The following is an 11,931-nucleotide window of genomic DNA, read 5'->3' on the forward strand; positions in this document are numbered from 1 at the left end:
GTTGGCCTACTTCCACCTTCCTCTGGGGTTCCGGTGAGTGGAGGATGCTGTACATTCATTAGAGGAGAAAACTGTCAGGAGCCTGGCTGACAAATGACCTTGGCCCATAATGCCCGCCTAGCTGTATTCTGTGTTTTCTATGGTAGAGGAGAGTGCTGTTAAGGTTTACATACAATAGAATCACATTCACAATCAAGTGTATTCTGTGACATATAATGTATAAAATAGAATGTAATAAAATCAGTGCAGGTAAGATAACCCAGCCGTTACGAAGCAGTGTAATAAACTCTAGGAGGGAAAACCATTGAACCCTTTCTTCCTCTCCAGTGTTGCAACAAGATAGATTTTCAATTTTCTAAATTGTTTTTGCCTCACATAAGATCATATTTTCCCTGTGTTTGAAATAGCGTATCTTGTGGGTATATGTCATGAACTTGACTTGCATTTTAATCAGAGCCGGCCCAAGGCATTAGTGAACTAGGCGCCTGCCTAAGGCCCCTTGGCCACTAGGGGCCCCCAAAGGCGTTTGAAATGTTGATACAATACGATATATATTATACTGATAATCACAAAATTTAATGTTAAAGCAATGCTATGTAACAATTTTACCTTAAAATAACAGCTTCAACATCAGTTTAATGCTATACTGTCAGGTACTACATAGAGTGGTGCCTCTGAGCCTGTTCCTGCACTCTGGAAGTTTCGTGGAGCGGGTCACAGACGGGCGAAAGGATTTACGGCACTAGATCACCACATCACCAGCAGCAACTGTCTTCAGCTAGCTCCCTAGTTGTTCTCAGTACAGAGCCCAAGAAACACAAAGAAGACGTAGACGGGGGAAGCAAGGAAGATATTAAAAAAAAAAAAAAACAGTGACCGAGCACGAAGCAAGACTGGAGTAAATATTGGACCGGCTTTTGGTTGTTGGCGAAAGCTTCGACAAGTCAAGAAAATAAAATCATGTCTGAGCATGAAGCATGTATTGTCACTTCAAAACATATGACGTAAGACAAAAACTTATGACGCTGCCAATGTTTGTTTGAAGTTAGCACATACATAACAGCAGACAAGATTGTTTCAGAAACCTGGGATTCCAGGTTTTTCCAGGTTCTAGTTTCAGCCTCACGTTGCTGTTGTAGACTACATGTCATGCTTTGTACAGCTGTAGCTACAAACATACTGACTTGGCCCTTTTCTGCATTTCCTCTCCAGGTGTAGACGGTGCAGACTTGCAGAAGGCCACATACAAGGCTGATGTGGCTGGAATGAAAGAATATAACCTTATGAAACCGTTACTTTTATATATTATGTAATCACAAGTTAACCAGCCTATATTTTTTTTGTTTGACTTTTGAAACACTTTTGCATATTTTGACCAAATTATACATGTAAATATTAGTTTTGTCTAGTTGGATTTGTGTGTCAGTAATGTCGAGTCTGGATTTCTTCTCAGCCAAATATCAGTTATGTGGTTATTTTTTAATCCATGTGATGAAACTGTCTGTCAGGATTCAGGGATGGTTTATAGATACAATATGCAAGAAAAAAGGAATGACACCGCACTTCTGTGGTTTCAGATTGTTACATCTAACATGGCTTGCTTTTGCTTTGTGTGTGTGTGTGTGTGTGTGTGTGTGTGTGTGTGTGTGTGTTCTCATGTAAAGTCCGTCCTGTGCACGCGAGCAGCATTTTCCAGCCCCTGCATCCACTGATCCTCCTGTCTCTTCTGTGTCTGTTTCAGCCTCAGCTGATGCAGCTGGTAATGGCCTTTTTTCTGAACCTTTCACACATCTGTACATAGTTTTCAGAAATAATTATTCAGCTTTACATTTTATTCTTGAACTGTTATTGTTATCTTATTGCAACTTCCTCTGCTCATTTTATGTCATTATTTAGTTATTTACTTAATATTGTCTTTTTACATTTGCGTTTATTTATTTACATTTAAGAATGACACTTTACTGAGGGAGGAACTGTTTAAGTCATTTGATTGTAATAGTTTATTGTTTCTCTGCTCTGTTCCACTTTGTAAATCTTGTAAACCAAAATAAATTAAAGTGGTTAACTTGTTTACAGTAAATGCATCATCTGCTAGTTTATTTTGTTACTTTTCAATATACCAGATTCAGTATGCCACTTACTGTAGAGCTTTGAATATTATAATGCAAATTAACACCAAACCACTCTTGTGAGTTTGCTACCTTTTAAGATTAAAAACCATCAAGGAGTAAAAACATGCCAGGTGGCAAGCAACACAGGTACAACTAATAAAATTGATAATGGCTGTGTTAGATTTACAGTAGGTGTGTGAATGATAAAGCATTAAAAATAGTCAGTAGTATTGGTGGCACCGAGGGGACCCCAAATCAAATTCTGCTGAGGGCCCCATGAAGGCTTGGGCCGGCTCTGATTTGAATCCTTTGTCAAAAGGAGGAAAAAATATTCTGGAAATTCGAATTCTGAAAGCCTTGGAAAAAATACTAGAAAGCCAGTGTGGATTACCCAGATGCACTGCTGTCATTCTGGAGTACACGACGTGATTGCTAAACGTAAGGTTTTTTAGAATCAGAGCTCTTCATGGGAAAGAGCCAGTTAGAGAAAGAGAGTGAGCGGGGGGAGAGAGACAGACAGATCCTCTGGTGTTATGAGTCATATGCTGATGTTATGTAATCAGTCTGGGGCAGAAGTTAAGTGACAACACCTCTCTCTCCCACCAGGCACAACCTGGCGGATGAACACAGATTGTTTTGGGATGCCAATCAAGACCCCCTTGGCTTTACACATCACTACTAGCAGCATAAGACCCATCATTAAAATCAGTGTCATTTTCAAATTGTTGCTATGTAGCACCAAGTCCCTGATATAAATCAATTCTTTTTTTCAGAATCAGCAGGATATACAACAGAAGAAAAACAAAGGAATGTATTGGTTATACTGCCTTGTATTGAGTGGTTGGTGAAATTTTGATTTCTTTCTGTCCCTCTCTCTCTCTCTTTCTCCCTCTCTGTCACCCAACCAGCACACGATGAATCACTGATGCTGTTTTAGAGAAATAGCTGAACAGTTGAGCGGTGATTATTATTGCAGAGGGCTGTCGGGAATGTGTGCGAGTCCCAGACGGTAGCTGGCTGGGCCCCCGGTCTCCTCCTGAGAAAGAGAAAAGCTCTGGTACTTTGACCTAGAAGCCAAGATGGCTGTAACAATGCCCACTGCTGCTGCCCACAGCTGCTGGTCCCAAGGTGGGCGCTTGTCTGCTTCAATGCCCATCTCTTTGCAAAGTGAAGGGTGATGATGGATGTCATATGCGGACCTCCACTGTGTGTCCCTACGTCCCTGTGCCACCCATGCCACCCTGAGGCGGTGTCCTCAGAGCCCCAGCAAGCTGTCCACATCTTTGTTCAGTAAGAGTGTTGAAGCCTGAGACGGTATCCAGTGTACGGTGAGCCAGAATTGGAGCACATAGCTTACTCTAGGCTCAGAATATGAGTGCCTCAAGGTGAATGAATATGCAGAAACCTGACGGGACAAAGAAAATACAGTACAGACATCATTGGTTCTCATCTAAGTTTTAGTTACTTCTTTCATTCATTGCAGGAATGCACCACATTTTTGGCATCCAGCTAGATAGATTGCCCTGTGCCACAGAAAAACTCCGTCCTCCCCTTGCCACTGTCAGTTATTTAAATTCAGCAAATGACGTTGGCAAATCACTAAGTATTACCAGAACAAGTATTGTGGCTCTTTGATAGTTCAATGTTAAATTAATAAGGATCCATTGGGGAGGAGTCATTGGCTGGCAGGTGGGCAATCCTCTGCCCGACACTGGATCCAGCCCTTAAGATCTATATGGAACCAGACTGACATCCTGGATTCTCAAAGTAAAGTAGGTAAATAGGTAGAATGATTTGACTAAATGTCACTGAAATAAGTATGTTAACTGTTATTTCAAGTAAAAATCCCACTTGTAAAAGAAAAAAAAAGTAAAGTAAGCAGCTCTTTAACCTTAAAATACTGCCACATGGAAATTTTCTTTAAATTGTTTCTTCCATTACACTATTTTTATGTCAATCTGTATAAGGGCCATAAAAGCATGACGGGGACTTGTTTTTAGAGTACCTGTGTGAAGTGTTCCCTTCAGCAACTGTTAGTCTGCAAAAAGGGGAAAAAGTAATCAGTCAGTAGCATACTCAGATATTTATTTGACAATAATTTATCAAAAATTATGAGTTATTGTATTCCTGTCTGAAAATCAGGACTGTGCTCCAAAACACCCACACACTTCCACCCTGTGATATGCGAACAAATAACAAAAGACAGACACAAAATGTGACCTATCTGTCACTCAATAGTTGCTGTGCCAAAGGATAATAAAAATAACCAATTCACTGTTATGACACTTTTTTTTTCTTAACAGTTTAATTTTTTCTCTTTTTTCAACGCCTGTTGTGATCTCAGCACAATTGATGACTAACCTTGATGAGCACAATGAGTGACTAGAGGGAAGTCTTCAGACTTTAACAGCAACAGCAACATGGTGGTTTGTGAAACCCAAAGTACTGGCCACATTTTATCATCAATACCCTAGGGTACAGTTTATATTAGTTTGTTGGTTTCACCTCTCTGGAAAGGCAATTGCATCAAATATTGCCACTGGACATTGTATTTGCACACAATTAAGGGATGAGAAGGAATCAATAAGGCTATTCTGTGTATTAATCAACATGCAACAGTTTCAGAATGGATTACTATGACATGATTAGAAAAAAGGGGGAAGTAGAAATTCCTTGCTATAGTCAGAATAATGTCACAGAGCAAATTTTGTCTGTGTCTAGGAAGTCACTGCCAACAGTAACAATCAGAGTAAAAGGAATGTTTCTCTTTAAGATTTCCAAACTCAGATAAAGGTCAAATAAAATAAAAGATGCTGCAGGCTACGTGCAGTTTTGTCGGATGGTGGCACGGCCACTCTACAGGAAGAATAATAATTTCTCTCTGTGTCCTAACCTTCAGCTGCTCAACTACAAAATGATCTGCAATGTCAGAGGCGCCACCATGTCCAAGCCTACAGTTTGTCATGCTGCCGCTGTCCTTCTTTGTCATTTTACTGACATTTAGCATCCAAAGTGATGTATGTTGCAGGTGTTTACCTTTACGTGTGGACTTGGACTGACTCGCAGCCACAGTGGTCAGATCTGCTGGCAAACCCACATATACGCCACCATAATTCCTTAGGATAGAATAGAATAGAAAAGAAGAGAGATATATTATATAACACAATATACAATATTTATCCAGTGCTCTACAGTAGTAAACTCAAGGTGTAAACTTAAGACTTTGCTCAAACAGATGTGAATTTTCAAAATTACACATTAACCCATAATTTCCCTTTTACATTGAATACAGTTTCTCTCTTTTGCAAAGCAGCAGCTCCCTGTATATGTGATTTTTTAGCATTTGGACTTTTGTTGGAAAGGGGTAGGGTTAGGGGTTCAATTATTTGGCCTGGAAATCTTGGAATTTTGCACATTGTGAAAATGAGCCATAAAAAAAAAAAGTTTAGGAACCAGTGGTGTAATGCAATCTCTGTGGATGAAGGAGGGTTTTGGCTCCAGGCTGCCACAGATAGCAATAGGAATTAAACTGGCTTAGTAGATGACAAATTTAAAATCATGAGACACTGTTCATCTTACACTTCTTCTGTGCAAATTGTTTTTCAGACTTGCAGAAACATAGTTAAGAGTAACAGTCTGCCACATTTATACTGGACATAGCCTTAACTTCAGCATTGTACACCAACTAATTACCATACATGCAAACATACATCTATATATTCAATAATACTGGTTTAAGGCTTAAGTTGTCAGTTAGGATTTTTTAATTAGCTACACAAGTATTGCTGCTGATACTGATCTATCAGTGTTTAACTGATTTCCCATTTTGATAAAAAAAAAAAAAAAAAAAAAAAAGAAAACATTGTCAGAAAACAAAATGTAAATTATAAATACAGAAATTTATGGAGAATACATTCATAATATACCTTCTTTTCTCATCGTCTGGTGAAGGATCTTCTGTCCTGATTGAGAGAAGAAGCACAGGTCAGGTCAGCTCTTAGAAACATACTGTAACATTCATGAAAACTCACCTCTCGAACACACCAATGGACATGAACAGCTAATTACTGCATGGTTTGGAAACTTTTTTTTAATTGAAACCTGAAAAAACAATCTGCCACAGGGGTGTGATAATTTCCCTCGTTTTCAGTGTAAGTCATCTTGTCTCAAGAGTGTTTCACTTGTCAGATTAAAGGAGTTGTTTAACTGGCCATGAGTGCGTGTGTGTGTGTGTGTGTGTGTGTGTGTGTGTGTGTGTGTGTGCGTGTGTGTGTGTGTGTGCGTGTGTGTGTGTGTGTGTGTGTGTGTGTGTGCACGTGCGCGCATGCTGTTTTGCTGCATAGTACAATCCTAGGAAGTAGTGATTAACTTTGGTGAGCCAGTGCACTGCTGTCAGCTCTCATGGGTGCTACTCTTAACACTAAGGCTGCTCAGATGATTATCAAGAAGTATACACACACAGAGACACACATACACATACACATGCATGCACACTTAAATTCATACTGATTCCAGGAAATGCTTAGGAAATGCTGCCCCTCCCAATGCTTTGATAAGCGCACAGCGTGAATAACATAGGACAGCCTGTCCTCTGTGTGTCACTTGTGACAGCAGATGGGAATGTTTGTATTATCACTTTTAACAAAGTAAATATAATCTAAAGTCAAATATAATTTGGCAAATGATTGGTTTGACAAAAGGGAAACGTGAGCAAAGACTCTTGTCTCGTTCCTTTTTACTGGAATTTTGGTTTTGGATTGGTGCCAGACCCTGATTGGACAGCTGAGGGGGCAACAACATTAGGCCAAGTTATAATTTCTTCTGTGTACACACCCACACACACAAACACACCCACACACATTAATTTGCGCTATGTATCACAATTACATGTATGTTCACACAAAACAAATTTTTTTCTGTCATGATCATTATTTCTCATCACAGTGTGAGGCACAACAGTGTAATTCAGTCACAAGTAAATACATTTTCTAGTGGAATTTAGTGCAGGGAAGGCCAATACAAAATGCACAATACATTATTAAAAGGCACCAAAGTGTAGCGTCACTCATACGATATCATCCTTATCACTGTTACGTAAAAGTAAATGACTGAAGAATGGGGTGACAGAGTTGAATTGGTCCATTCATGAAAATCCAGGTAGAGTTTGAGGCAACTATATTTGACAGCTGACTGGGCAAACAAGAGGAAAGTTGTAATTTCATCCAGTTTATTTTTTGTTTTGTGTATATATGGATGTGTAAGGATTATGGATAATATAATTGAATAATTATAATTTACAGTTAATTCAGCAGCAGTATCTATTGCAATTGTATTATGGTTTACTATCTTGAGCTATGGATGTTTACTGGTATTAAGGCCGGAAGTTGGAATAGCTGCATTCCTGGGAGCTGGGAGCATCTTCCCCTGGCTCCCAAGAGCAGACCGAACATAAATGCTACTGATGGGCTCTATACTCTCTTGCAAGAAAGTGACTGAACCGCACAGAAAGCTGCAGTAGTGGTCCAGCTTCATCTAGGCCCAATTGCATTGTCTTGAAAAATTCACAGGAAACACATACAGCAAGGTGTAACACTCAATTACTTCTACTCTATGCATCTAATATGCTTCCATAACACTGTCTTCTGGCTAAGAATCTATTTCATTTGCACTTATATAATATCATTTAAGTGTGTTCAAATCACAGGCATTTTGAGTAAAAATTAAGGTAAACTTACATTTTAATGGATTCTTGCTAAAGTTATACAGTAGTCTATCAGCAAATTTTGTTAGTAACTCAAAACACCTTAATCATCGCTAAACTTTCAGGGTAGAAATGAATGGTTGGCTTTAGTGTTGTTTGGAAACTATGAATGGATGTTTGTCCCTTACAAAATCCATAAACCATGCCCGAGAATGCATGAAAAATGCATTACTTTGTGTAACAGGAATAATCCATGAAATATCCCTTAAACATCCATGAAAATACAATGTAAAAAAGGGATTTGATTTCATAGGAAGTCTCAGAATAAGTACTTTGTCATGACTGATTTGTGGTATGTTGCAAACGTATATCTGAGCAGATGAATAGCGGTGCTATTTTTCTATGGCACATTGTGATTTCACTGTGTGAGGCCTGAAGGCTACAAAGGATGTGCCTCTTACAAACGTTGACTATTTAGAAAATGTACTTACACATCTTTGGAGGCCTCTGCTGGTCCTGAAAAGAAATGATGAACAGTTAACAAGACATTCATATTTCTCTCCAGAAGGAGCACCTCTTGATATCATTATGAAATGACAGAGGTTACAGCATGTGAAAGATGTGTGTCACAGTCACTAACAATTTATCCAGTTTGTTTTATAAGACTTTCAACCAATAGCTTACAACAGTCATTATTCAACAGCCTTGAGAAGTATGACCCCATGACCCCACATACACACAAATACCAGACCTCACAATGAAAGAAGGAACTTAAAAGAACCCACTAATCACAGTCTACCTTATGAGAAGGTCTGTCAAAAACACTGTTAAATACAACACGCTACAGTATAACTCTTCAGCTTTACTAACAGCTCTCATTTTTTGTGGCATGTCATGGAAATCAGTGTGATGAATGCAACTTAATGGGTGGCACTTAAAATGCCACTTTAAACACTCCTTTAATTGCCCTGAGGGATGAAAAGGAGGCCGTGGGCTCTTGGCCGGCAGTGATGTGCTGAGGGGCGAGTGGACAGCCTTGGAGGACACTCCATGGTCCACCTGGGAGATTTGAATGGTCCTCTCCCAGGCCTAATCACAGCTTTAGCAGTGTGCAGAAAGGTCCTGACACAGTCATGTGGTCCATATAACATAGTGAATGATTCACCTGCCAGATGTATTCAGTTCATTCAGTGTTTTGCATGCAATAAAGCTGCAGTAAGGCAAGAATTACAGTACACACTGTAGCTTACTCCGGTATCACACTGTGTAGAATATGAGTCATTGTATGCAGCTGCTAGACATGATGTATAAAGCCATAGTGCAACTGCACCTTCTCAAAACAAACATCAACTACATCTTAGCCATTCTTCCAACCCTCTTATAAAGAGTACCAGAGAGTTTGCTATGTAGCCTGTAACATTAAAGCATACACGGAGTGAAATGTTACAGCTCTAAGTCATACACATTGTGTTCATCCGGTACCATGAGATTCACTTTTGGCCGGAGCACAAACAGCCTACTTCATTTGGAAGTTCATTTGAATTAAAATGCAATCATGATAGATACAAAGCAAGATTGTCTGACTTCCTCTACCTCCATGACGATGGTGTGTGTGTTGTTTTTATGCTTCACCCCACTGTATCCGTAAAAATAAAGACAGGTGTGTGTCTACAGGAAATTCTTAGAATAATAGGTAAGAATGGAAAAAACTGGAGAATAGTGCATTGTAAGAAAACACAGCCTTGTAAAAGGACTGAAAGCTTCCACACAGTAAATAGTTAAGGCTGCTGAGATGACACAGGGGCCTATTCAGTGGCCTGACAAAAGCTCATTCATATCCAAGAGTGCACATCTGGGTGCACAAGACTAGAGATGAGCAGTCTGATATTGAGTGCACCAAAGCAGTCATTTGAGTTTGTAAGACGACAGCGGGAAATTGAAAAAACCTCTGATGTGACACAACTATGTGGTTCACTAAATGGCTTTAGTTGTGGCGACGAGTTGGTGAGGTGCTCAGTTCAGTTCTCAGAGAATACATATTACTTCAATTAAAAATAGACACTTAAACACCAAAAAGTGGCCTACACATGTGCAGTGACATGATATTTTACCTCTGTTCGAAGGGATAAATCAAATTTCAGGAGGTGCTGAAATCAATTTTCAGTTAAAAGAAGTGTGAGGACAGGGGTGTCCCTTGGCTTGGGCCTGGTGTCAGGTAGCATGAACAAATGAGTGCAGCCACTACACCACATTTATCAAAATGACAGGGTGTCACACGTTCTTACCACTGAGCTGAATACTGACCTCTAAGAGGGAGCAGAAAAATGGAGCATAAGGTCCACTGCACAGAAATAAACTCAGATGTAGACATACAACACAAACTAAAACAACATCTGAGGTGGTGTTGTAGTTTGTCACGGGCGATGTGACTACAAACTAGAGTGAATATGGTGCGAAAACAATACTGGGTTGCTTTGGCTCTGTTAAACAAGGAATACGCCTGGCTGATACTGATTAGCCACATGCAAGCACACACACACTCATTTACTCTCACTCTCTCTCTCTCTCTCTCTCTCTCTCTCTCTCTCTCTCTCTCTCTCTCACGCACACACACACACACACACACACACACACACACACACACAAAATTGCTTTAATGGGTAGTGGTGATGAGGTAATCCTGCAGATACTTCAATCTAATTATTATCTTCATTTTACTGAGGTACCCAGAGATTTGCAAGGTGTAATTTAAAAAAGGTATTGTATCAGTCCAAGGCAATAGAGAAAGATGCTGTTTGAAGACCATAATTAGTGATTAATTATGGTATTAAGTCATAAACACTGAGTACACATAAGTAAGACCTTGCAATACTGTATTTTCTCCACTGAAATGCATCCTCCAGGCTTTATGAATGAAACCTGGCCATTGACGTGGGATTTCAAAGCAGCCTAGTTACGGGTACCACCAGCATCAATCAAGTGGGGAGACAAAGACGAGTGAATGTCACTGAAACTCCTGCCTGTCTTTCATCCACAAAATCCATGGAAACCACAGCAAACCTGCTAAAATGTAGACACACAAATGGATAAACGAGGGCTTTTGTATCTTTGCAGACATAGCACACATTTTATTGTTGAAGGTTTGAGGAAGAACATTCCTGTGGTCACTGTGTTTTCTCCCAGCTACTAACGGTCAAAACATAATCCAGGAGAACCTTTATTAACCAACCAGCCATCTCTTCTGATGATCATGGCACACATGCACATATGTGTATGTATACACACTCACACACACACACACACACACACACACACACACGCACACACTCACGCACTCACAACAGAGTGGAGACCAATATGCAGCAAAATGCTGAGCATAGGAAAAGGAGAAATCCCACTTACAGAAATATACATGCTGTTCATGTGTATATGAATGAGATCAAGCAACTGAGAATGCACACACACACACACACACACACGCACATAAATATTGCACATAAACATGAGCCAAACATACACTGAAAGAAAGCATAACCCTACACATCATTTACATTCAAAACACCTTCTCTCCTTGATGCATACAGTGACCACTCTCTCACACACACACTTCACACATCACAGACACACACACAACGCATACAGATGCTCTGAAAACACTCACCTCCTCCTGAGGTGCTGGTGGCTGAGGAATTGCCACAACCCATTTTGCATCGATGCAGCCACCGTCCAGGTCGAATAGAGACGCTTAACAGGAGGAGGAAGGAAAGGGGGGATGCCTAAATGACATGGGGAGAAGAGGGGAGAGAGCTAACAGAGAGATGACAGAGAGGGAGACAAGATCAGAGAAATGTCTCTCTCTGTCTCTTTCTGTGTTACACTGGGATCTGCTTTTATTTGTCCCCCCCCACCCTCAGTCTTGTGTTTATCCTCTCTTTCTGCAATGGAGAGCTGAGTGAAGTGAAAGCATGGAGAGAAAGGCTGTTATATACACACACTGAGAAAGACAGAGAGATGGGGGGGGGAGAGAGAGAGAGAGAGAGAGAGAGAGAGAGAGAGAGAGAGAGAGAGAGAGATGCTGTGCCCTCACATGATTTGCTCTTTTCCTCCACCCTGACATGG

At 40.2% G+C, this 11,931-nt stretch overlaps 1 protein-coding gene across 1 annotated transcript; it reads right to left on the reverse strand.

Annotated features, from left to right (window-relative positions):
• Nucleotides 1-1,964: 1,964 nt before the first annotated feature.
• Nucleotides 1,965-11,706, reverse strand: c25h12orf75 (chromosome 25 C12orf75 homolog). Its single transcript, XM_030054062.1, has 6 exons — nt 11,474-11,706; nt 8,304-8,328; nt 6,038-6,073; nt 5,148-5,227; nt 4,117-4,149; nt 1,965-3,516 (listed from the first exon to the last, which is right to left on the reverse strand). Exons 1-5 carry the CDS (start codon nt 11,514-11,516, stop codon nt 4,145-4,147), a joined length of 189 nt encoding a protein of 62 aa, XP_029909922.1. The 5' UTR covers nt 11,517-11,706; the 3' UTR covers nt 1,965-3,516; nt 4,117-4,144.
• Nucleotides 11,707-11,931: the final 225 nt, after the last annotated feature.

This window comes from Myripristis murdjan, chromosome 6 (genome assembly GCF_902150065.1).
Source record: "Myripristis murdjan chromosome 6, fMyrMur1.1, whole genome shotgun sequence".
Taxonomy (NCBI): Eukaryota; Metazoa; Chordata; class Actinopteri; order Holocentriformes; family Holocentridae; genus Myripristis; species Myripristis murdjan.

Excerpts from the sequence above, each read along its gene's own strand:
- c25h12orf75 (XM_030054062.1), bottom strand. The coding sequence starts at position 11,516 with ATGGGTTGTGGCAATTCCTCAGCCACCAGCACCTCAGGAGGAG. Across the intron at positions 8,329-11,473 it reads CACCAGCACCTCAGGAGGAG|GACCAGCAGAGGCCTCCAAA; the intron begins GTGAGTGTTTTC and ends ATTTCTTTTCAG. Across the intron at positions 6,074-8,303 it reads GCAGAGGCCTCCAAAGATGT|GACAGAAGATCCTTCACCAG; the intron begins GTAAGTACATTT and ends TCTCTCAATCAG.